The sequence below is a fragment of the Ornithorhynchus anatinus genome, chromosome 13, assembly GCF_004115215.2.
Source record: "Ornithorhynchus anatinus isolate Pmale09 chromosome 13, mOrnAna1.pri.v4, whole genome shotgun sequence".
Taxonomy (NCBI): Eukaryota; Metazoa; Chordata; class Mammalia; order Monotremata; family Ornithorhynchidae; genus Ornithorhynchus; species Ornithorhynchus anatinus.
This window is the reverse complement of record NC_041740.1, coordinates 21,878,268-21,904,766: the sequence shown is the minus strand read 5'-3', so window position 1 is coordinate 21,904,766 and position 26,499 is coordinate 21,878,268. Positions and strand designations below refer to the sequence as shown.

At 49.2% G+C, this 26,499-nt stretch overlaps 1 protein-coding gene across 2 annotated transcripts in view; it reads left to right on the top strand.

Moving 5' to 3' along the window:
• The window catches only part of CUBN (cubilin), a 215,101-nt gene that overhangs the window by 8,657 nt on the left and 179,945 nt on the right, over positions 1-26,499 (top strand). For both annotated transcript variants that reach the window (XM_029077265.2, XM_029077266.1), the window contains exons 7-15: positions 2,310-2,436; positions 10,435-10,603; positions 12,041-12,172; positions 12,871-12,966; positions 15,652-15,770; positions 16,201-16,387; positions 20,238-20,356; positions 22,028-22,262; positions 25,055-25,236. In XM_029077265.2, the coding sequence (XP_028933098.1) occupies positions 2,310-2,436; positions 10,435-10,603; positions 12,041-12,172; positions 12,871-12,966; positions 15,652-15,770; positions 16,201-16,387; positions 20,238-20,356; positions 22,028-22,262; positions 25,055-25,236 (1,366 nt within the window). The remainder of the gene's footprint in view (positions 1-2,309; positions 2,437-10,434; positions 10,604-12,040; positions 12,173-12,870; positions 12,967-15,651; positions 15,771-16,200; positions 16,388-20,237; positions 20,357-22,027; positions 22,263-25,054; positions 25,237-26,499) is intronic.

The following is a 26,499-nucleotide window of genomic DNA, read 5'->3' as shown; positions in this document are numbered from 1 at the left end:
CACCATAGGCTGGATTCTAGCCCCACGGAGCAACTTGGTGCTGCTTGCTCAGTTTGGAATTGTGAATCCTCACGGATCCAGCCCAGGTACAGCAGTCATCCTGCAACTGGAGACCAATCTGGCCCTTCTGGGGCCTGGCTCCAGTGGAGACCAGTCCGGCCCTCCCGGGGCCTGGTACAGGTAAAGGCTAGTCTGGCTCTCCTGGGCCTGGCGCCAGGCGGAGACCAGTCCGGCCCTCCTGAGGCCCGGCACGGGCGGAGGCCGGTCTGGTCCCCCCGGACCCTGGTGCAGACGGAGACCAATCCAATCCTCCTGGGGTCTGGCACAGATGGAGACGAGTCCAAAGGCGAAGCAGCGTGGCTCAGTGGAAAGAGCGAGGGGTTGGGAGTCGGAGGTCATGGGTTCGAATCCCAGCTCTGCCACTTAGCTGTGTGACCGGGGACGAGTCACTTAACTTCTCTGTGCCTCACCTCATCTGTAAAATGGGGATTAAGACTGTGAGCCCCACGTGGGACAACCTGATTCCCCTGTGTCTATCCCAGTGCTTAGAACAGTGCTCTGAACATAGTAAGCGCTTAACAAATACCAACCCTCCCAGAGCTTGGTGCAGGCTCCACCAGCCGTAGATACACCTGCTTCCCTGAAGGCTCATTCCCCAACCTTCTGAGGGAGATGGCGAAGCCACGGTGGGGCATCTCCACAGCTGAAACATTTCAGGCCTAGCTCAGTGGAAAGAGCATGGGCTTTGGAGTCAGAGGTCATGAGTTCGAATCCCAGCTCTGCCACTTGTCAGCTGTGTGACTGTGGGCAAGTCACTTCACTTCTCTGTGCCTCAGTCACCTCATCTGTAAAATGGGGATTAAGACTGTGAGCCCCACGTGGGACAACCTGATTCCCCTGTGTCTACCCCAGCGCTTAGAACAGTGCTCTGCACATAGTAAGCGCTTAACAAACAAAAATACCAACATTATTAAACCAGTCAACTACCTGCCACCCGGTCTAGCCTTGGGAAAAGGGGGAATCTCAGGCTAGGGGTAGGGAGCAGAAGGCTAGCGTGGGCCAGTAAGATTGCCTTTCCAATCAGTCAGTGTTATGCACTGAATGCTTACAGGGTGCAGAGCACTGTACTAAGTACTTGGGAGAACACAATATGATTGGTAGATGTTATCCCTGCCTAGTGTTGGGGGAGAGTTGTTGAAATAGATTACAGAGAGGGAAAGTTAGCAGAATATGAGGATATTCATTCATTCATTCATTCAGTAGTATTTATTGAGCGCTTACTATGTGCAGAGCACCGTACTAAGCACTTGGAATGTTCAAATCGGTAACAGATAGAGACAGTCCCTGCCCTTGGACGGGCTTATGGTCTAATCGGGGGAGACGGACAGACAAGAACAATAGCGATAGATAGATAAATAACTAATAGATAAATAAAAGGATATGTAGGTAGTTGATTGCCCAAGTGCTTTGGGACCGGGGTGGGGTATTAAAATGCTTAGAGGGCACAGGAAGAAGCATAGCCTAGTGGATAGAGCACAGGCCTGGGATTCAGAAGGACCTGGGTTCTAGTCCTGGCTCTGCTACTAGGTGACCTTGGGTAAATCACTTTGCTTCTCTTTGCCTCGGTTACTTCATCTGTCAAATGGGAACTGTGAGCCCCTTGGGGTCAGCGACTGTGTCCAACCGGATGTCATGGATGTAGAACCGACCGAACTGCTGGTGACTGAATATGTGGATTAAATGGGAGAGATGATTCGAGGATAACGCCAAGGTTAGGGGCTTGTGAGACGAGAAAGATGGTGGTGGTGTGACGGGGACGGAAAAATCGGGGAAAGGAGAGCATATGGTCGGGAAAATAAGCCGTTTCAATTTTGGACACGTTGAGCTTGAGCGGTCAGTGAGATGTCCAAGTAGAGATATCCTGAAGGCAGGAGAAAGTGTAAGATTGCAGAGAAGTAGAGAGATCAGGGCTGGAGAAGTGGATTTGAGAGTCATCTGCATAGGATGGTAGTTTTTAGTCGAATTTTGACTGTTGATCTCTGCTGCATTAGGGTTCTGGAAACGTTCCCACCCTTGCAGAGCAGGGGCTCAGCCTCTAAGGATTATCACTGTTACAGGAGAGACTGTGGAAGGCTGGTCAGGTGGATGTGGTCGGGGAGGTAGCCACCCCAGCCACGCTTCCTGGAAAATCAGGCAGCCTTCCGTCTTGGCCTCACTTCCGGCCACGGCCACAGGACGGGACTTTAAGAGTTGAAGCCATGTTGGCCAACGCTGCTCTGGGGGTCTTTGGGGGGGGTTGTAACCCACAGCTGCACCTGCCTCCCGGACAACTATGGGCCCCAGTGTGCCTCCACGTACAACGGCTGCCAGCTGGGATCCCTGGCCCTGTGTGGGCATGGCTTCTGTGAGGACTTGGCGCCCCAGCATGTGGGAGAGGTAAGTCGGTCCCGGGCGGACACCTGGAGGTGTCAGTGGAGGGGCGATGGAAGGCCGCAATGAGCTGCTTTTCTCATCTGGGCTCCAGGGGCGGGTGGTTCTGCCGTCTGGAAAATCAGTGGAATTTACTAAACGCCTACTGTCGGCCCAGCAGCACAAAATGGAGAGTAGAGTGAAAGCGGAAGTCCCACTCAGGGAACTATGTGGCCTAGTCGAAAGAGCACGGGTCTGGGTGTCGGGATACTTGGGTTTGAATCAATCGGTTAATCTGGGGAATTTAATGAATGCTGAATACCAGCTCTGGCACTGACCTTGGGCAAGTCACTTAACTCTTGGTCTCAGTTTCCTCGTCTGTAAAATGAAGGTAAGGCACTGCCTACCTCTTAGATTGGGAGTCAGGGACTGTGTATGATTTAATGATCTTGACCCTTACCCCATTATTTATCCCTGTGCCTTCACACTTTGTTCTTTTAAAGCCAACCTATCTCTGTACCTCAATCTTATCTATCTCGCCACCGACCCCTTGCCCACATCCTCCCCCTTCATATCTGTCAATCCAATACTCCCTCCACCTTCAAAACCCTCCTAAAAATCACATCTCCAAGAAGCCTTCCCTAAGACCTCACTTCCCCTCCCCACCCTCCCCTCTGCATCACCTATTCACTTGGCTGTGTACCCCTTTAGGCAATTTGATCGCTCAAGCCCTATAGAACCTACCGATCAATCAATCTTGAGCGCTTACTATGTGCAGAGCCCTGTGCTAAGTACTTGGGATAGAACAGTAAAGCAGAGTTGGGAGGCACGTTCCCTGCCCACAAGTAGCTTACAGTCTAGAGGGGGAGACAGACATTAAATAAGTTACAGATACGTACGTTAGTGCTGGGGGGCTGAGGGTGGAGTCAATATCAAAAATAAAAAGATCCAAGTTACGGAGAAGGGAGAAGGAGTAAGGGAGAAGAGGGCTGATTCGAGAGAGCCCTCTTAATAAGGCTTTGAGGGCAGGAAGAGTGGCGATCTGTCAGATATAGAAGGGGAGGGAGCTCCAGGACAGAGGGAGGATGTGGAAACGTCCTTGGTGGGAAGATAGATGAGATTGAAGTACAATAAGTAAGTTAGTATTGAAGGAATAAAGCGGGCAGCCTGGTTTGTTGTAGGAAATCAGCGAGGTAGTTATAATAATCATAACTATAATTTTCATTAAGTGCATACTATGTGGCAAGCATTGTACTAAGCACTGGGGTAAATACAAGATAATTAGGTCCCTTAGTAGGCCTAAATAGGAGGGAGAATTGCTTTGAATCCCCATTTTGCAGATGAAGCAACTGAGGCATGGAGAAGATGAGTTACTTGTCCAAGGCCACACTGCAGGCAGATGGCAGATCTGGATTAGAAGCCAGGTCCTCTGACTCCCAGGCCCCAGGGCTTTCCGTTAGGCCATTATGCTTCTCTAAGGTAGGCAAGGTAGGAAGGAATAAGCTGATTGAATCCTTTCAAGCCAACAATAAGGAGTTTCTGTTCGATAAAGAGGTGGAGGGGCAATCGCTGACCTTCTGTGAGGAATGGGAAGTTGTGGACCGAATGTTTATCTAGAGAAATTATCTGGGCAGCACAGGGAAGTATGGCCTGGCGTGTTTCTCCCCAAACAGGAAGCAGGGAAGGAAGTCAGAAAGGAGGCTCAAGCAGCAATCAAGGCAGGATGTGATCAGAACTAGGATCAGCAGAGTAGCAGTTCGGATGGAGAGGGAAGGGCAGATTTTAACAATGTTGTAAAGATTGAAACAGCAGGATTTAGTGACAGAAAGAATACGTGAGGAGATATATGTAAGTATTCACGCATACGTATATGGATATATATATATATATGTGCATACATATGTGAGTTGAGGATAACACTAAGGTGACAGGCTTGTGAGACAGGGAATATGCTGGTGTTCTCTACAGTAATGGGAAAGTTATGGGGAGATCAGTGTTTTGGTGGGAAGATTAGGAGTTGTGTTTTGGACATATTAAGTTGAAGGTGTCGGTGTAGGACAACCAAATAAACATGCCCTGAAGGCAGGAGGAACCGTGAGACTCGGAGAAGGAGAGAGGTCACGGCTGGAGAGGAAATTTGGGAATCAGCCATGTCCAGATGGTAGATGAAGCTTTGGGAGTGAATAAGTTCTCCAAGGGAGAACTACATCCCTCTTAACTGTAAGTTCGTTGTGGGCAGGGAGCCAGCCTGCTAATTATGTTGTCTTTTACTCTCCTGAGTGCTGAGTACAGTGCTTTGGATATAGTAACCGCTCAATCAATACCACTGATTGATTGACTGAAGGGAGTGAGTGTAGATGGAGAATAGAAGGGGACCCAGAACTGAGCCCAGAGAGACTCCCCAAGTTAGAGATGGAGGAGAATCCCGTGAAAGAGGCTGAGAAGGAGCAGAGAACCAGAAGAGAACAGTGGTCGTGAAGACGAGGTTGGATTTTTCCAGGAGGAGGAGATGGTCCACAGTGCGGAAGACAGCTAAGCGTTCGGGGAGGATTAGGATGGAATAGAGGCCGTCAGATTTGGCGAGACGAAAGTCATTGGTAACTTTAGAGAGAAGGGTTTCCGTGAAGTGGAGGGGGAAACCAAATTGGAGGGGGGTCAAGGAGAGAATCAGAGGAGCGGAAGCGGAGGTAGAGGATGTAGAAAACTTGCTCAAGGGGTTTGGAGAGGAATATCTATATTTGTTAAGGGCTTATTATGTGTCAGGTACTGTTCTAAGCACTGGGGTAGATACACATTAATCAGGTTGGACACAGTCCCCGTCCCACATATAATAATAATAGTGATCACAGTCTTTGTTAAGCACGTACTATGTGCCTGGTACTACATTAAGCACCTGAGTGAATACAAGCAAATTGGGTTGAATCCAGTCCCTGTCCCACGTGGGGGCTCCCAGCCTCAATCCCTACTTTACAGGTGAGGTAACTGAGGTGCAGAAAGGTGAAGTGATTTGCCAAAGGCCACAGAGCAGACAAGTGGCGGAGCCGGGATTAAAACCCATGACCTTGTGACTCCCAGGCCTGTGCTCTACCCACTACGCCATGCTGCTTCCCACATGATCCTTCCCATATGAGGCTCACAGTATAAGTAGGAGGGAGGACAGGTATTGAATCCCCATTTTCCAAGTGAGGAAACTGGGGTGACTTGGCCAGGGTCACACAGGAGGCAAGTGGAGGAGCCGAGATTGGAACCCAGGTCCTCTGGCTCCTGCACCCGTGGTCTTTCCTCTAGGCCATACTGGGTGTGGTGCCATCAGCCAGGAAGACTGAGCCCTCCGCCTGATCACCACTCTGAGATCACCCTCAGAATGGTAAGAGGGAAATGGGACAACAACTAGAGGGATCCATAGGGTGAAGCGAGGGTTTCGAATATTCACACGCATCCTTATATTCTACTATTTCCCCTATCTAATTTATTTTGATGTCTTTCTCCCCCTGTAAACCTGTCAACTCAGGTTTCTATCAATTCCACTGCCTTGTACTTTCCCAAGCACTTAGTGTAGCGTTCTGCATTCATTGAGCACTCAGTAAGTTCCGATGATGGATTGATTGCCCTAATTTCATAACTGATTTGCAATCTAACGGGGCAGGTAGGCAGAAAATATAGCGCGTAGTAGGACAGGTTTGTCAGAACGGAATGATGGAATAAATAATTGCACGCGCAATTGATTGATTCCTCAGTTAAGTGCTGAGGAAAGGTGTGAATCCGTAAGCTCTATTGGCAGCTTTCGGGTTGACGCCACTTGCGGTACTGGATTGGCTGTGTGAAGGGGGTGACTTTTCAAGAGGCACTGAAGGCGGGGAGACCTGTGATCTAGCAGATTTGAGAGGGAAGGGAGTTCCAGGCAGGGCGACGGCCACGGGCAAGGGATTCGACATGGATGAGCCAAGAGAGACGTTGAGCTTGAGATGGGCCACTCGGGACACGGGACTGGAATTTGCGGTCACTCACTTCTCCATGACCTCCTCAATCCCCGCCTTTGCTCACCGTATCCTCGGTCTCTCCTCTCGCTGAGGCTCCAAACCCCCCACCCCAGCAGTCCATCCCAACGGGTCACTCCCATCCAACCCAATCCCACTCCTTGCCCCAGCCCCCACCCCTCGCCCTCAAATACGACTGACTTAATTGAAACCGGGGCCCTGGGTTGGACCATTTAAAGGAGCCCCTCGAGTAATCCACATCGCCGATGGAATAGTTCTGTGTGACGTCAACATTAGAATGGCACCAACCTGAGTGGCAGGAGGGACAGAAGGGAGCTATGGGTGGCCTTGTTTTGGCTGTGTCCGGGCAGCCTTTAAACTATGCGGAGCGATGGTAATCTGTGGAAGCAGGACTCGGGACCCCCACCGTGACCAAGTGGTTTTTCGAGGCATACCTCGCTTCCCCCTCCCTCTTCACACTTGGCCCAGTGTTTTGCTCCCCAGAAAGCATCCACCTGATGGGGTGGAGGGGGCAAGGGAGGAGAAGAGGGCTGGTAGGGGGGGCTCCCTCTCTCCACAAGCATAACAACGTCCTGTAGTGCAGTGGAACAGAACCCCGGTGGGAAAAACTCGCGCCCACACACCTGTATCAAATTCACTCTTGTTGAGATTTCCATCTCACCTAATCCCCAGATCCTCTTAAAACCAAACTCACTTTTCCCCTCTCCATTCGCCACCCGTATAATCACCGCCTCTGATCAAGGAATCAAGGACATTCCTTCCTAAGTACTAAGATGAATAGCGGGTGGTCTGGGCTGGTGATTAGCATCTATTTGAATTAATTACCACCCCCACCTTTCCCTCTTTCCTCCTCACTACCTCCCTAAGTGGGAAGAAGAGGGTGGTGGAGGCAGGGAGGATATTAAAGTAACAACACACTTCTTCCAACCTTCCAAGGGTGAACTTTGGGACACACAGGCTCCTCTGTCTTACTGCTGAGTCTCCATCTGAAGCAGTATGGCACAGTGGCTAGATCACGGGCCTGGGAGTCAGGGAGTCGTGGGTTCTAATCCCAGCTCTGCCCCTTGTCTGCTCTGTGACCTAGGTCGAGTTACTTTACTTCTCTGGGCCTCAGTTATCACATCTGTAGAATGGGGATCGAGACGGTGAGCCCCGCCCGGGACAGGGACTGTGTCCAACCCAATTTGCTTGTATCCACTCCAGCTTATAGTGCGGTGTCTGGCACATATAAGTGCTTAATAAATACCATAATTATTATAATTGTATTTATTATTATTATATTATTAGGAGAAGCAGTGTGGCTTAGTGGAAAGAGCACGGGCTTCGGAGTCAGAGGTCGTGGGTCCTGGTTCCACCACTTACTTGTCAGCTGGGTGACTTTGGGCAAGTCACTTATCTTCTCTGTGCCTCAGTTACCTCATCTGTGAAAATGAGGATTAAGACTTTGAGCCTCACGTGGGACAGCCTGATAACCTTGTATTTACCCCAGTGCTTAGAAGAGTGCTTGGCACATAGTAAGCGCTTAACAAATGCCATCATAATTATTATTATTGTTGTTATGTTGATAGGGTCAGGAAGGAGGTTGTGATTGGGGGAGTTGGAGGAGACAACCCCTTAATCCAGAGGATCGTGGACTGCAGTCCTGCTGACCCCAGTGTTCATCTGGACCTGTTTTCTAGCCCCCAACCTCATATCCCCCCATGGAGCCCTCCACTCCATTGTGGGCAAACTGCCCCACCTAATCCAGTTGCCCCTCCTCTCCTTCACCATCACAGAGACCTTGCTGTCTCCCATGGTAGGGTCATGTCCTCCCAAACTCCCAGAGCCATAACAAAATGGGCAGTGGTAGACCTGTTCCTAACCCCCAATCCTGCTTTCCACCATTCACTCCCCTCCGTCTCTCACTTTCTCTTCCTTTGAAGCGTAGCCCATCTGCCTGCACCCCCAACTACAATTATTCGTTGCAGGCATCCACCAACCCCTCCCCTTTCCCCCCCACCTCCAATTTTCAGCAGAATTTTGACCCCTTTCTCTTCTTCTCAACGTCCTTCCTTTACCCTTGGGGTCTTCATTATAATAAGCCTGCATGTTTTCCTGCTATTAAGCACTTATAATGTGCCAGGCACTGTATTAAGCGCTGGACTCATTGTTCCATTTTAACCTCAACAACTTTCAAATTCCCCTCTCTCTCTACAGGCTCCTCACCTATCTTCTCTCCCAAGCATCCCTTCCCCACAAAATCATTCTCTAACCCCACAGAGACCTCTGACCTCTAACCCCCATACTTTTATTCCAGGCCAACGTGCCCATTTGGACTCCCTCCCCAACCTTCTCTCGCCTGCTGCACAAATCCTCATCCTCGCCTCCACCCTCTCCGCCAAACTCAACTCCTTCTCCTCCTCCCTCTCCCCACTCTTAATCATCTCACATCGATACATTCATTCAATCGCATTTACTGAGCACCTACGGTATGCAGAGCGCTTATGTCAGTCACTCAGTGAGTATAATAAAATAGACGTGGACCCTGCTCTCTAGGATCTTGCAATCTTTATTTAAGAGTCTGTTTCTCTCATTAGATTGTAAGCTCCTTAAAGCCAGGGCTAATAAATACTAACTCTGTTCTGCTCTTCTCGGCTCATAGTGCAGGTGCTTAGAAGAAGGTGGGAGAAGAAAACCAATCCGTAAGGTAGAGGAAGTGGGTGGAGGGCTTTGCGGTAGAACAGGACCCAGATCTTGGCCAGGCACTTGAGTGACCAAGTCCAATTCCTCAAATTTGGGAAACCTGGAGGGGCAGCAGGGGGTCACCGGCTCGTCCAAGTCTGAAGGGACTAGTAGCTCCTCTCAGGGCCCGGGAAGAATTCCACCCGGAAGGGATGCGTAGGAAATTGGAGTCCCTTCCAGAAAAGAGCATGGAATTGGCATGGCTCTGGGTGGAAATACTGACTCTTCTAGTTGGTAAGCTCCTTGAGGGGAGGGATCATCTCTACCAACTCCGTTGTAGAGTTCCAAGGGCTTAGTACAGAGCTCTGCACACAGTAAGCACTCAATAAATAGTAGTGCTTATAGCATTTACTACAGACTTACTGTATGCAGAACACTGTACTAGACACTGGAGAGAATATGCAGGTGGGAATTAGATTTAGTCCCTGTCCCCTGGGGGCCTCACAGTCTAAAGATACCACTGACTGATTGATGATTCTCCCTGTATCACTGGAGTGGATAACCGAGACCCCCTAATTCCTATTCAGTTTTTAGACCCAAATTGGACTACCAGGGGTCAGTTCCTCCATCTGCACCTCTGCAGCCAACATCCCCCGAAATAAAGTTAGTTTGGGGCCCAGGAAATGGTCCCCTGGCCCGAGCTTGGCCTTTGCCCTCAATGTTGCTGCTGCTCTCTTCTAGTGTCCAGGGAAACCAGGCTGTGGGATCACAAACTTCTTCACTGGGTCTTTTTGCAAATGTAAGCAAAGCAACATGGGAAGGGGCCTCTGGGTTTTCTGGAAAAAAAAGTCTCCTTCAACCTAGAGCTGAAGGCAGCGGGGGCGCATTAAACAATTCCTGGGCCCGGAAATGTTTCCCCTTCTGCTTTCTATGCTGCACTCATCACCAAGGAGCAGGAGGTGACCTGGCCCAGCTTCCCTGGCTCAGCAGCACCAGGCCAAAACCGGTTGCCAGAGGAGGTTACGTTGGCTCTGGAGGGTGTTCCCGCTAAGTGGACCTCAGGCAGAGTTGATTAGCTTTAATTACATTGACTCAGAGTTCCTGATGGTTGGACTCTTTTCCCAGAATTTCTTGAGCAAATAATAGGCTCCCGGTCCTCCAGAAACCCAGATGTTTCTTCTCTGTGGGGTCGCAGAGTATGTTGTGTATGACACTTAACCATATGGGACACAGAGAACCAAGGAGGGGCTCAGTGAGCTCACGGAAGAGACCCCCGAACCCAGCAGTCTCGAAAGCTGATCCTGGGATTTCGGGACCCCTGACTGTCGACCCCATTGGTCTAACTCGGCCCGTTCTCCCCCTGCAGCCAAAATACCGTTGTGTTTGTGCCCCCGGGTGGGCCGTGCCCCCCGGCAGCTCCGCCTGCACAGCTGACGTCGACGAGTGCAGCCTGCCGAGTCCTCCCTGCTCCCAGAACCCTCCAGTTCAGTGTCACAACACCTTTGGGTCGTTCTACTGCGGACCCTGCCCGGCAGGTAGGGCTCACCCCACCTCCCCTCTGTGCAGACGCAAGCGTCACCAAGCTGACTGGCACCCTTCCCCCCGAGGACATGCGGCCCAGCAGGGTCTTGGATTGGGACAGTCTTTCATCCCGACATCTGCATTTTTCAATCATCTGCAAACACTAGGCACCTCGGAGAAGTTGGATTACTCCCGGCTGGCTCTCCACCGGGCGTCAGACTGGGATGCGTGAGGCTGGGGCCGTCTCCAATCTGGCCGGCACATGCCCCGTGGAGGTTCAGGGGGTGGGGGGTGTGAGCGTTTCTGGGAGATGTGTGGGAAGAATAAATGTAACCCAGTCAAACTGATGCTCAAAGGCAATTTTGCACTTCAGGCCCCAAGTCCCAGGTACACTTGAAGGGCAACAAGATGAATTCTGAGTATTACTCAGAGAATGTTTGCAGTCCAATTGAAAATGACATCTCCCAGAAATATTTGCCCAGAGAGGAGGTCACAGGTGGGGCTGGCCCAAGGACTGAAATACTTGGTGTCCGATGATATGTTCCACCCTAGATTGCATGCCCAGAAAACCTGACTTTTTGAGATTGTCCCGCCCAAACTGACCTGTAGGATCACTCCCTTACTCTGCCCCCTAACATCTTGGAAATGCTTCTTTTGCCTATCAAAGTCAAAGGGCCTGAGGTAAATCCTCCCAAAACTCAAGGGGTTGCCCATCCACCTCTGCAGCAAACCAAAACCCCCTCACCGTTGGCTTTAAAGCACTTCATCGCCTTGCCCCCTCCTACCTCCCCTCTCTACTCTCTTACTGTAACCCAGCCCACGCACTTCGCTCCGCTAACGCTAACCTTCTCAGGGTACCTCCATCTCATCCATCTCACCGTCGACCCCTCACCCACGTCCTGCCTCTGGCCTAGAATGCTTTCCCTCCTCAAATCCGACAAACAATTACTCTCCCTCCCTTCAAAGGCTTATTGAAGGCACGTCTCCTCCAAGAGGCTTTCCCTGCCTAATCCCCTCTTTCCTCTCCTCCCATTCCCTTCTGCATCGCCCTGACTTGCTTCCTTTTTCTTCCCCCATCCCAGTCCCACAGCACTATGTACATGCCTATAATTTCTTTATTTGTATTAACATATTTCTCCGCCCCGCCCCCCCAGGTTGTAAGCTCGGTATGAGCAGGGAATGCATCTGTATTGTTGTGCTGTACTCTCCCTAACGCTTAGTACAGTGCTCTGCACACAGTAAGTGCTCGATAAATACAATTGAATGAGTGAATGAATGGATAATTCAACTCTCCCCAAGGCGGTGCCTGTCTGACCTGCCTTTTTCTCATGCACCAAAGGGGTGCATTTTTAAATCTCCCAGCACACCCCTGCCCCTTCCTCACAGCTAGGTGGGAAAGGCAGGCACCCGTCGGCCAGGGCCCTGGAAAAGCTTTGTACTTGTTATTACAGGCTGGCAAGGGAACGGTCACGTCTGCCATGATGTGAACGAATGTGAGATAGCGAATGGCGGCTGCTCCACGGCCCCCAAGGTCCAGTGCACCAACACAGCCGGATCTTACCTCTGCGGCCCTTGTCCCCCAGGTGAGTCTCCTCCCGCACCCTACCTGCCCAGGTCTGCGTGCTGACAAGGGAGATCCGATCCGGCAAAGCGCCGTGGGGCTGAGGTTCGACGACGATGACGATTCGTGCGCTTCTCTAGCCCTCAGTTTAGACGCTTCCTCCGTGATCCCCGAAGCCCATCTTTGCCTTAGACTCAGGTGCTGCCCTTCCCTAAAACCCTGGGCCCAATTTTTCTTTAAGTGGCAAGTTTTCTCTGCTTATAGCTCCCTGTGGCCGAGAGCGAGTTCAGAGAGCAAAGGGTAAAATACAAGTGAACCCGGCAGCCTGACAGATTGTTTCGCTATTTGTCAAGCACTTATATTGGGCTACTCAATCTGCTAAGTGCTGCAAGTCCGATGAGACAGGACCCTGCCCCACAAGAGCTAGCAGGAAGCCATAGTCTGCAGGACGCTCCGGGAACTATAGACCTGAGAGTCTTAAGGGACTAAGCTATTGTTAAAGGTTTCCTTGTTCGCTAAAGTAAAGAAGGCCACTGTTTAGACAAGACCTGTCATTAACAGGCCAGGCACCGGTGCAGGGCGGGGAGGGGAAGGGAAGACTGCTTTTCCTGGTCTACAGAGCTATAAATGGGAATCGGCTCTGCCGGCCCTGAACGTCTGGCATTTTCGCTGTGAATGTTCTTCTCTCACTCCTGACCTTATTTTGCCATAAATGACCAGGTTACCAGGGCGATGGGAAGGAATGCACCCCAGAGATTATCTGCTCGGAGCAGAACGGAGGCTGCCATCCAGATGCTTTGTGTTTCCCCAGTCCAGGTAATTCAGGATCACGTTTCACCTCTGGAATGGTGTGGCTTTTAATCAGAGCCTCGAAGACCGATTTACGCTCTCAGGCTGTGCCTTCTGATGACAGTCATCAGAAGGCACAGCCATCGGAAGGCACAGCCTTCGGAGGTCAAGTTTGAGGTGTCGGCGGAACATCGAATGAAGGTGTCTTGAAGACCGGAAGAAATGGGAGACTGCAGAGGAGAGGGATCAGGATTGGAGATGTAGATCTGGGAATCATCCACAGAGATGGTAGTTGAAGCCTTGCGAGAGAATAAGTACTCCAAGGCAGCGGGTACAGATGAAGACTAGAAGGGGACCCAGAACTGGATCTTAAGAGACTCCCACATTTACGGGGTGGGAGGCAGAGGAGGAGCCCACGAAAGAGCCTGAGAATGAGCCGCCAGAGATAGGAGAACCAGGAGAGGACGGTGTCAGTGAAACCAAGGTTGGATAACGTTTCCAGGAGACGGGGGTGGTCGACAGTATCGAAGACCGCCGGGAGGTCGAGGAGGCTCTTGGATTTGGCAAGGAAGGGATCACTGATGATCTTTATGAGGGCAATTTCTGGGTAGTGAAGGGAGTGGAAACCGGAGTGGAGGAGGTTAAGGAGAGAATTGGAGGAGAGGAAATGGAGACAGCGGTGTGGTATTCATGGTATTTGTAAGTGTTAAGTGCTTTTTGCAAAGCATGCTTCAGCCTTCTGCACCCCCATTTCTCTATGAATGCATCTGGGGGAATTGCATCTTCGAAGAATCCTGCATTACAAAAAATCAACCTTGTAGCACTCATCCCAAACCTGATGTTCCACCCACACATTTTTTCTTTATCACTTCATCGTGCTGCATCCAAACAGGCAAGTGTCCCTAGAAGAACATTCCCTAATTTTGCTATTGTGTTCTGGCCAATGTACATACTGTAAAAACACTTTCTGGCAGAACTCAGTTTACTTGGGTTAGATTCTGAATTGATAAGGCCTCGGCACAACCCCAGGGCAGCAGAAACCAACATTTGAAAGCAAAGGCAGGGACAGAGAGGATAAAATTACGAAACTGAAGTCCTCTGTACTAGTCAATTCCTGTCAAAGGGCCTCTTGAAGTCTGCATTCATTCATTCACTCATTCGATAATACATATTTTCTCTGAATGCAGAGCTCTGAACTGAGTGCTTAGTAGGTTCAGAGTGCTGTGTTCGGTGGTTGGGCAACTACAAAAATAATAATACCAGTAGGTGTAAAGCACTGTGCTAGGCACTGGAGTAGATACAATATAAGCAGATCAGATATAGTCCTTGTCCCATATGAGGCTCACAGTCTAAGAGGAAGGGAGAACGTATATCTTACCCTCATTTTACAGATGATTCTCCCTCCTATTTAGACCGTGAGCCCCATATGGGACAGGGATGATGTCCAATCTGATTACCAGGCATCTGCCTCAGCACATAGTACGTTGCTTAGCACAAAGTAAGTGCTTAACAAATAACACAGTTATCATTATTATTAGATAAGGAAACTGAGGTACACAGCTGACAAGTGGCAGAGGTGGAATTCAGGGTTAAGTCGCATGATTTACAGGCTTGGGCCTCTTCCACTAGATTCTGAAAAAGACAGTTTAAAGTAGTAAAGTCCCTTTCTCTGGCTCTTCTGACGGTGCTTGGCATAATGTTTTTAACACCTACAGTGAATGTTATTATTAATAATAATGATAAAAATATGAATAGTTTTTACCTCTAAACCGACCTCAGAACTCGGTATCAGTGTCAAAATACGCTACCTTACTGAGTTGCTGAAACATTCTTTGATAGAATTCCTTAAAGCCCATGATAAACTTGTTTCATTCTATCATCAATCAATCATGAAAAACTGGCAAGGTACATTTGATCCTGTAATCCATCACTTGGATTTTTAGTTCCCTTTGCTCCACTGCAGAGTGAGAGTAAGAAATCAGTAAACTTTTTAGTCAGACCTCATTAATTGAAACTGTCTTATACTGTACTATCCCATTCATCCATAATTTCTGATAATTTTAGTCCCATTTTCTCCTTTAGCTTTCTCCAATTCTACCAAGGAAAAAGAGGCCATGATTTAATGAAAGTATTGTTTGATCAGCACCGTAGTTTACAAAACCATAGACGGGTACAAATTGCATGAAATATTCAGTTAAGAGCTATACTGAAGACCCTTACTGAACCTCCAGCTGGCACAGATTCAATTAAAGAGACAAACAGGGAGAGAAACAGGCCGATTCAGACACCAGCTAAACTTTAGCTTTTAGAAGTAGTAATATTATTTATTAAGCACCGACTATGTGCAAAGCATAGTATTCGTCACTGGGAAAGCACATGGATGAAAATTAGACAGGTTTCCAGGCTCTTAGGGGCCCAAACATTCACACACCTAGACAGACAAAATATAATGAGATAACAGGTAGCCACTAACCCACAATCCTGTAATAAAAGTGAATTTTAAAGATGAATTTTTTTCAATTCAGTTTTTTCTCCAATCCAGATTTGAATTCCCACAACTTTAAGAGGAATCATTCTTGCTTATGATCTATGAAAAAAAGACTTTCAGAGGAGAGCACAGCGCAAAGCCAAAGTATTAGCATAACTAAATGACCCTATCAGATACCAGCAGTGAGTATATTCACTAATTTTTCCTTCCTATGGAACCAACAGGTGTCAGGCCTATTTGTGTCTGCCGACCGGGATATACAGGAGATGGATATGGAGCAAACGGTTGTGTCCCTCTCAGCACCATTTGTGAAAGCCACCCTTGTGTCCATGGGCAGTGTACTGTAAGTACCCTGCTCTTCTGGGTTCACAAAAAGGTGACCGGGGATTTTGTTTCCAGGTAACAGTGCGGCGTGGATGCAATTTCAGGATTCTAAGCTCATTAATAACAGGGCTTACCCGAGTGTCGGAGCTAAAGCAGCCTGGTCAGGGCGGGCTAAAGGGATCCTCAGGGGATTCAATTGCCTCGGTTGGGCCGAAAGGGGCGGCTGGCTTAACTAGGGAAAGGCCTAGTTGGGGAATCATCCCGCAAGCCTGTACACAACTGGGCCCCTGACGTCTGTCCTGTCTGGCTGAATGGCGTCCGGGTGCTTGTCTTTGGCCATTTCCATCCCAGGTCAGTCATTCCAGTCGACTCCGCTGAAACCCACTGCCCGCCACTGTGGCTGGTGGGGCCTTTGGTTGTCAGACTTCTGTTTGGTTTGTACCCTTTAGGCAACAGCATCTGGCTACCAGTGTACGTGCAACTCGGGCTGGGGCGGCCCCAACTGCACAGAAAACATCAACGAGTGTCTGAGCAGCCCCTGTCTGCATGGGGGAAGTTGTACCGATGGGATTGGTGGATACACCTGTGAATGTACCAACTCTTGGACTGGACCTCGATGTGAGACTCCTCAGCAAGGTACCACTGTGCCGCCCACCCCAGGTGGATCAGCCTCTTCAGAGAGCTTTCTGGGAGCTCTTCAGACTGGAATGAAGTGGTCTGAAGGCGTGGTTGGTGTCCCAACTGTTCCAGCCTCCTGCAACGACACAGGGCTTAGCGGTGGAGGCCGTCTGTAATCAGGAGCGCCGTCCTAGGCAGGCCTTGACTAGATGCTTGAAACTCCAGCACTCTAAAGGAGTGCCCACCGGACCATCTGTCCCGTTTGGGGGTTCCCCCATTGCAAGAATGACCTACAATTCAGATGGAATGAGGACAGATGAAAGCCCCTTTCCTGTGGAGCTAGGCTAGCCTCTCTGCTTCGCACCATCCTGCCGTTTCTATAGCCTGATCACCCTCAACAGGGAAGTTCTGCCTTTAGAGGACTAGGTGTCAGGGGGCAAGGGGAAGCTAGGTGGAGGGCCTTAGTTTGGCATTAGAGACAGAAATTTGTGATTGTCACGGCCATCAGCTCTTTCTTTCCTAAGGAAACCCGAGTTCAATTTAGCTCCTCCTCCTCCTTCTCTTCTTCTGCCGTGACTTCCCTGCCTCCTATCCCTCCCCTCCATACTTCTTCATAATTCTCTTGGCGGCCCAGATCATTTTTCTGAAAGATCGTTAAGTCTAAATCTTGTCACTACTCAAAACCTCCAATGGTTACCCCTCCACCCCCACATCAAACAGAAACTGCTTACCATCAGCTTTAAAACACTCAATCAGCTCCTTCCCCCCGCACTTAACTGATCTTCTACAACCCAAGCCTCACACTACACTTCTCTAAAACCAACCTCCTCCTTCTTCTCCTTTGAATCCCAGCTCTGCCACTTATCAGCTGGGTGACTGTGGCAAGTCACTTAACTTCTCTGTGCCTCAGTTACCTCATCTGTAAAATGGGGATTAAGACTGTGAGCCCCACGTGGGACATCCTGATTCCCCTGTGTCTACCCCAGCGCTTAGAACAGTGCTCGGCACATAATAAGCGCTTAACAAATACCAACATTATTATTATTATTATTCCTCCTTCTCCTCCTCCTCATTCTCCTTTTCCTCCTCCTCTTTCTCTCCCTCCTGCTCCTCATCCTTTCACCTCCTTTTCTTCCTCAATCGACCAGCGGTATTTATTGAGCACTCACTATTTGCAGAGTGCACGAGAGAGTATAATCTAACAGAGTTGTTAGTTACGCTCCATCCTCTTCTCCTACTTCCTCCTCCTTCTCCTCCTCAACCAGCATGGTTTTAGCAACGTAGAGCTGATGTGAACGCTCCCATTTTTTGAGTAATGTGGGGACTCCTTTAACAAAGCCATTTCTCTTTTTCCCTTCCCCTCCTTAAGAAAGTAGGCTTCAATCTCCAGGAGGAAGTCTTTACACTGGGCTAAACAAAAGCTTCCTTCAATTTTGAGATATGCCTGCTGTGCAGAGAAGCAGGGAATGCAGTGGGAGGGAGGGAAACAAGCATGTCTGGTTTCTCACCCAGACTTCAAGAGAAAGCCGGAGAAAGAGACAGGCCATAGACAGCAGGATAGAATGACTTAAATTAATCAAACGCACAATGGAGTTATACACACACACATTCACCCACACAGTCACACAAGGGAAACCTACACAAAGGAATGCTCAGTTAGAGCATAGGGCAAAATGGAGTGTGGAGCATCTGGGGGTGGGGCAGTGGGGGTGGGGCTTTGAGGGGACAAGAATAAAGAAATGAGAAAGAAAAAAAAGGAGAAGGGGAGAGAGGAGAAAGAGGAAAGAGTAAAAGAAGGAGGAAAGAAGTGGAGAGGAAAATCATAATAATGGAATATATATATTTATACAGAGAGAATTAGACATATAATATTATCCATTTTAAATATGTACTGTTCTTAAATGATTAAGATTGTATTTATGAAGTACTTTGTGCTAAACACTATATTATGTCTTAAATAATTATGAAATGCTTGATACCCCCTGAAATCTTTGCCCCTAATTTCCATAGTCTCAGTAACTCACATAACGTGACTTTACATTATCTGGTGATTTCTCTACCTCCCTCTCTGACTCAGATAACCTCACCAACTACTTTGGTAACAAATCGTACGCTCTTCCGTTACGTAGTACAGTGGTCTGCCTATCCTAAGCATTTAAATCTTATTACTGCTGCTGTTTCTGCTATTACTACTAGTAAATTTGAAGCCATAAGGTACCAGCTTCCCCACATCTCCCTATCAACCCCTCAGTGCTCTATTCCTGCTTCTCATCCTTCTCCCGATTTCCAGCTCTCTTCCAAGAGTACAGCTCCTACCTCTTCTCCAAATTCACCCTTGCTACCTGACCCTATCCCCTCTCCAGTTCCTAAAATAACTTGCTCCTAATCTTTTCCTTCCCCTCACTGCCACTTTCAACCTCTCTCTCGCTCTCCAGCGGTTTCTTCTCTGTCTTCAAACACAGGCAAATTGACCCTACTTTAAAAAATCCCTTTGGCCACCCCAGGGCCCCTCCCTACTGTTGCTCCATCTCCCTGCTCCCATGCTTCACCAAACTCCCAGAAAATCTCCTTTACACCCCCTGCCTTAAATTTATCTCCTCCAATTCTCTTCTTGACCCTTTGCTGTCTGACTTCTGACCCCTTCGCTCCACTGGAACTGCTCTCTCCAAGGTCACCAATGACCTCTTTTAGAATGCTCTAAGGGCTATAATCCAACTGATCTCTCGGTGCTTTTGACACCGTGGAAACGCTATCAGTTCTCGGTTTTGCTGACGCAGCGGTAAACTGATTCTCCTCCTACCTCTCTTTCTGCTACTTCTCAGTTTCCTTCTCAGGCTCCTCCTCTGCATTTCTTCTCTGTACCGTGGGCATCCTCCCAAGGCTCTGTTCTGGGCCCCGGACTCTTCTCGCTTTACGCTCACCCTTTTGGGGAGCTCATCTATTCATGTGGCTTCAACTACCAATCAACTCAATGGGGGTGACTCCTACATCTATCTCTCTAACCCCGACCTCTCTTCTGACCTTCAAACCTGCATCTCCTCTTACCTCCTAGACATCTCTACTTGAATGACCAGTGAGCCTCTCTTACTCAACATGTCTAAAACAGAACTCTTCATCCTCCCCCCGTACTCCCTCCTTCCCCTAACTTTCCTATCTCAAATGACGACGTCGTCATCCTCCCTCTCCCTGAAGCCCGCCAACTTCAGGGTCAGCCTTAATTCTTCACTATCGTTCAACTCTCACGTTCAATATACTCCCAAATCCCTCTGGTCTTCCTACACAACCACTGCCAGATCCTCCCTGTTCTCTCCAACTAGTCAGCATTCAGCGTGGCTCAGTGGAAAGAGCCCGGGCTTGGGAGTCAGAGGTCATGAGTTCGAATCCCAGCTCTGCCACTTGTCAGCTGTGTGACTGTGGACAAGTCACTTCACTTCTCTGGGCCTCAGTCCCCTCTTCTGTAAAATGGGGACAAAGACTGTGAGCTCCATATGGGACAACCTGATTACCCGGTATCTATCCCAGCGCTTAGAACAGTGCTCTGCACATAGTAAGCGCTTAACAAATACCAACATTATTATTATTACTATTACCTCTGGGGGAAGTCAAAACGAGTCAAGCCAGGCAATAATTTTCCATCCAAGTAGGTCACTCTGGCTGGCCAGGCCTACGTTGGCAACCAGAGCTTTGGTGGATATTGGTATCTTGGAGGAACGTCCGTTGGTGTTCTTCCTGGGGCTGGGCTGAGGGCTGAGAACAATCCGTTCTGCGCTTCAGACCAATTCTGTTCAGACTCTGGGTCAGAGGCGGCTTGGAGACGCTCCACTGGGAAGATCTGGAAAATGACCGACATTATGTTTCCCTCTGACAGCTTGTGGGGGGTCGCTGTCTGGGATGAACGGGACTTTCAGCTACCCAAACAACCCTGGGGCTGAGGAGTATGACCATAACATCACCTGTTCCTGGGTTCTGCGAACCGAAGTGGACAAGGTGAGTGTAGGCGCTGGGCTTTGAGATCCAGGGGAACCAGGGACATGCAGCCGCCCCTCTCTGTCCCGGATCAGTCTACTGATCAGAGTGTCACCCTTGAGCATGGAAGTGAGCCTTTAATTTTTCTCTTGGGAGCCCCTGGTCTGATGGGTCCCAGGTGGGAGGGGAAAGATGGGCTGCCATTAACCATTAGCCAAGTGCAAGGCTCTCATTTCATCAGCGAAGCAGCGTGGCTCAGTGGAAAGAGCATGGGCTTGGGAGTGAGAGGTCATGGGTTCTAAGCCCGGCTCCGCCACTTGTCGGCTGTGTGACTTGGGGCAAGTCACTTCACTTCTCTGTGCCTCATCTGGAAAATGGGGATGAAGACTTTGAGCCCCACGTCGGACAACCTGATGACCTTGTATCTACACCAGCACTTAGAACAGTGCTTGGCACATAGTAAGCACTTAACAAATACCATAATTACTATTATATTATCAACCGAGAGCTGTGTTTCAAACAGCCTTGGGGCTTCCCCCTTTCCTCCTGTTTTGTCACCCTTCAGCTTGTCCCACATGAGGCTCAGTGGAAGGAGCACCAGCTTGGGAGTCAGAGATCATGGATTCAAATCCCAGCTCTGCCACTTGTCAACTGTGTGACTGTGGGCAAGTCACTTAACTTCTCTGTGCCTCAGTTACCTCATCTGTAAAATGGGGATTAACTGTGAGCCTCAGGTGGGACAACCTGATTACCCTGTATCTCCCCCAGCGCTTAGAACAGTGCTCTGCACATAGTAAGCCCTTAACAAATACAAACGTTATTATTCAGGGCTCAAAACAAAAGATATCTGCTTCCAAATTACTAGATCTATTTTTAAATCCCAATTCCAGCCACCACCTCCACGGTAAAAATTGATCATCCGCTTCAAAGCTCTCCACCAACTGACTCCCTATTCCACCAACTGACTCCTTATCTATTTTGTGGCTTAGGGCCAGGTGGGAGAGTTGAGTGAAGCTGACTTTATGGACCCAGAAGGAGTGGACTTGCTATTTGTCTCTGGGGACACTTGGGGTTTGAGATGTTGGTGTTACAGATATGGGAATATGAACCTTTACGACTGGTCCGCCCCCATCTCTGACACCCACTGATAAGCCAAGTGGACAAACCATCCAGAGGGAAAGGCCAAACATTCCAGGATGGTTGGAAGTGGTTACAGACCACTGTGATTGGTAGGTCGTGAGAGACTGTACATCCAGACTTCCTAGAATGGATCAAGATGTCACGGTAAAGCCACTCGGCCCGTGATTTGCGCCTCCCTGTTGCTTGTTTCTGCTCCACTGTCTTCACTCACTCCACCACTTTCGATATTTTTCTGCTTCCACCCCATCCTTAGGGGACAGTTTTCCCCTTTTGCGGAGCCAGCAGGGTTGCCTTGTACCCATGGGGGTCACAGACATACTCCTGACCCAATATGAACACAGCTCCTGGCTAGAATGAGGTCGCTGAAAGATTTCAGCATGGATCTGAAATGTCCCTCTAGACTGGAACCTCGTTGTTGGCAGGGAATGTGTGTACCACTCTATTATATCGTACTCTCCCAGCTGCTTAGTACAGTGCTCTGAACACAGTAAGTGCTCAATAAATATGATCGACTGATTGACTTCTTGCTCGTTTCTGCTTTTATTCCCCTAGGTTCTGCGGATCACTTTCCCATTTTTCCAGCTAGAGGCGAGTAGACACTGTCAATATGACTATCTCCAAATTCATGATGGCGATTCCTCTTCAGCGTATCCACTGGGGAAGTTCTGTGGCTCCAATCCTCCAGCGGAGCTGTTCAGTAGCCACAGCACCCTGTATTTCCTGTTCCACTCGGACCATTCCGTGTCAGCAGGAGGGTTTACTGTGAGATGGGAAAGTCGGCGTCCAGGTGAGTGTAACAGAAAGTGGAATTAGCCTAAGAGCAGAACGGATAGTTTCTTTCAGATTAGATGGGCTGGGAGAGTCCTGTTCTTACACCAGTTAAGTGTTGGAAAAGGACATATGGAGCTTTTAAGGGACCAAGGAACTGGGGCCTTAAAGGACTCCTGGGAGAGATGGACTGTGGACCCTTGGGTGCTTGTGAATGTTTGAAAAGCTCCTGTGTGACGATTACATAGGATAGAGTGGAGCCACTTGGATTTGGCAAGAAGGAGATCTTTGGTGACCTTCGAGAGGGCTGTTTCGGTGGAGTGAAAGGAGCAAAGGAGAGAATTGGATGAGACGAGGTGGAGGCAGAAGGTGTAGATAACTCCCTCAAGGAGTTTGGAGAGGAATGGTAGAAGGGAGATGGGGTGATAACTGGAGGGATTCATGGAGTCAAGGGAGAGTAAGTTTTAGGATGGGGATACATGAGCACGTTCGAATAGAGTGGGGAAGAACTGGTTATGGGCAGGAAACATATCTGCTATTCTGTTGTATAACACTCTCCCAAGCCATTAGTAAGCACTCAACAAACGCCACTGATTGACTGATTGGAGAGTGAGCAGTTTAAGATGATGGTCAGGGAGAGATGAAGAGCGGAAGCAAGGGTTTCGATAAGACGTGAAGGGATGGGGCTGGAGGGAGTGGAATTTGAGAAGAGGCAGGAGATCGCCCCTTGAGATATTGCTAGGGAAGATTGGAGAGTTGAAGAAGGGGCAGGAGGAAGGAGAGGCTGGAGAGGGGCAGGGGAGATGCAGGAGGAAGGAGGGACTGGTGAGGAGCAGGGGAGATTTTTAGGTTGATGGTTGATGGAAAATTGATGGTTTCAATTTTCTCAAGAAAGTACATGGCCAAGTTATTAGGGGCAAAATTTAGGGGGACAAGGAGACTGGGAGTTTTGAGGACAATTAAATATCTGAAACAACCGGTGAGGGTAACGGACATGAGAGTCAATAAGGACTGAGAAATAACGTTGCCGGGGGGAGGAGAGGGAAGAATTAAAGCAGGCAAGGATGACTTTGTGTTGGACAAGGTCAGCCTGATAGCTGGATTTCTGCCAGCAGTGCTCTGTGGCTCATGCACAGGAGTGAAGGAAGTGAACTGCGGAGGCGATCCAGGCCGTGGGTTAGCGGTATGAGATCGGAGAAAGAATAGGGGACTGAGTAAGTTGAATTTAGTAGAGAGGGTGGTATTGAGGGCATCGATTTTGTTCAGGGATGGGATGCCCATTAAGGGGCAAATTATTGGAGATCTCTGTGGGGGTACAAGACAGTTTGCAGGAAGGAGTGAGTGGGAGACAAGACAGGTGAGGAGGTTACGATGAGACAGAGGACAGAGAAACAGCGTGGCTCAGTGGAAAGAGCCCAGGCTTGGGAGTCAGAGGTCATGGCTTCGAATCCTGGCTCTGCCACTTGGCAGTCGTGTGACCTTGGGCAAGTCACTTAACTTCTCTGGGCCTCAGTGACCTCATCTGTAAATTGGGCATTAACTTCTGTAAATTGGGCATTAACTGTGAGCCTCACTTGGGACAACCTGATGACTCTGTATCTACCCCAGCGCATAGAACAGTGCTCTGCACATAGTAAGCACTTAACAAATACCAACATTATTATTATTATTATCATTATTATTATTTCAGTGTTGGTGAGGGTAGAGATGAGATCAGGTGATTATCCTAATTGGTCAGTGGGTGAATTGGAGTGGGGCAGGAGGTTAGTGGAATTGAGAAGTGATAGGAAGCAGGTAATGGAAGAGTCATCAGGGACATCCCCATGGATACTGAAGTCCTCCAGAATCAGTGTAGGGGTGGAGAAAGAGAGAAAGAATGTGAGAAAGGGATGGAAATGGTTCCCAAAGTTGGAGAAGGAACCTGGGAGTGGTAGATGACTGTGGCTAGTAACTGGAGTAGGTGGTAAAGGTCGATGATATGGATTTTGAAGGAAGAGAGAGAGATGGGGGAATGGAATGTGGCAAAAGCAGCACTGGGGAGTGAGAAGGAAGCCCACTCCTTCCCCTTTCCCAGTGAGTCTGGGAGAGTGGGATGGGGAAGTGGTGGGAGGGGACGACTGGGATGGGCTGACTGGAGTGGGGGGATTGAAGGGTCATGGGGGGGGGCAGTGACGTTTGACCATTGTCGGCGAGGTAAAAGACAGGAGGAAACTAAAGCCCAGATGAGTTCACTGACTTACCCCAGGTTACACAGCAGGCAAGTGGTGGAGCTGAGATTTGAACCCAGGTCCTCCGGCTCCTAGGACTGTGCTCTTTCCTCTAGGTAACTCTGTTTCCTTAATCGTAGATGATGGGAAAGAGAAGTTGTAATGGGTCATAGAGGTGAATGGCATAGGGTTCAGAAAAGAGGTAAACTGATGCAAAAGTGGACTGGGGAGACGAGGAAGAGGATGACTCTTCTTCATGAGTGAGACAAAGTCAGGACACCTTGGAAGAAAGGAAGAGCCAGGAGTGGGAAGGGAAAAGGTCTAGGATGAAGAAAAGGTTTCTCCCAGTGGAACAGGTTTTCCAGAGGCCACTTCCTTGGTCAAGACCGACTGTTGTGCAAAGTAGAATTTGACAGCCACTAGTCTAAGAGACTCCTGGAAGCCTGGTCTAGGGATGCCAAAATGCTGTTCAGAGTGATAAATGGTAGCTATCCCTCCCAGAACTCCAAAAACAGGAACCTTCCTTCAGCCAGCTGGCTGCGTGAACCTCTGCAAACTCCCACGTGATAAAGAGGTACCGCGATTTTGGTTTTTTGTCTTCCAGAATGTGGTGGAATGCTGTCAGGCTCCTATGGATCAATCAGCTCCCCAGGATACCCGAACACTTACCCTTCAAACAGGGACTGTATCTGGGTTGTGATAGCCAAGCCTGGTCTCCTGATTACTTTTGCATTTGGGATCCTCAGCTTGGAGCACCACCGGAACTGCAGCTTTGACTACCTCCAGGTAGGTCTTCCCTTAGGATTGGGCCTTCTCGCCGGAATAACAGTGTTCCGGTAAGCCCTGGCAGGTACTGGAGAGGGGGCAGATCCTGGATGAGGCACGGTAGCCCACCCCGAGAAACCCAGGCTTGTTGGGTGAGGAGGATGAGCTGGTGGAAAGGGGAATAGAGGGGAAAAGAAGCACCCAGGTCCTCTCGGGTTAGAGGGAGAGGATGTGTATTTTGGGAAATATAAAGGAGCTAGCCGGCTCAATCTGACGAGTATGTGGCAGAGGGGAAGGCTAGGGGTCTGGCTGGTGACAGTCTCGCCTGGGGTTCACAGGACCAGGTACTTGGGGGAGGACAGAAAAACCTGTGTGCTAGGAAAGTTGGAGAAAGGGGAAGTGCCTGTGCAGAGGAAGTGGAGGAGAAAGGCAGCTGAAATCCTGGGGAAGGGGAGGTGGTGGCGGGGTGGGGAGAATCCAGAGTGTGTGGGAGCAAAGGAGTGGAAGCAGGTGAGATGCTGAGGAACAGGCCAAATGTGATCCTGAGGGTATGGGCTTCCTATTGGACTATCACCACGAAGAGGGAAAAGAAGAAAGCTGGGCCATAGACTGGGCCAGAGAAGGCTCCTCTGGCTAGCGAAGACATCCAGGCAGGTGATTTCTAGAAATGCAGAAAGTTCATTTTACTGGCTCCCTGCTGCAAAGGGCCAATTCGGGGACAAGTCTCAGTTTCCCCGTCTCTGTGCGTTCAGCAGAGAGCAGGGACCTGGTTACCGCATAGGGGATTGACCCTCTGTGAACCAATACTCTGAGAATGCCTAGGGAAAGCCAGAGTAACAAATGGGGAAGAGAGAGGAGCCAGGATGCGACAGTACCGTTGATTAATTGTGGCTGTGACTGTAACTACAGCCGGCTGCGGTTGTGGCTGAACCCGTGACTAACTGTTACTGCAGCTGTCGCTGTGATTGTTATTTTACCAAGAAGTGACATGGTTTGCTATGACTTGGGATGTGGATAATCAGTCAGGGATGAGGGATTTTAGGAGGGCTTTGGAGGAGAAGAGAGCTGAGGTCTCTTGAATTAGGGATGGAAAATAGTTAATGATAATAATAAAAATAATGGTATTTGATTAGTGCTTACTATGTGTCAGGTACTGTATTAAGCGCTGGGGTAGATTCAAGGTAATCGGGTTAGACACAGTTCCGGTCCCATTTTTCACAGTCTTAACCCCCATTTTTCAGATGAGGTAACTGAGGCAAAGAGAAGTGAAATGACTTCCTCAAG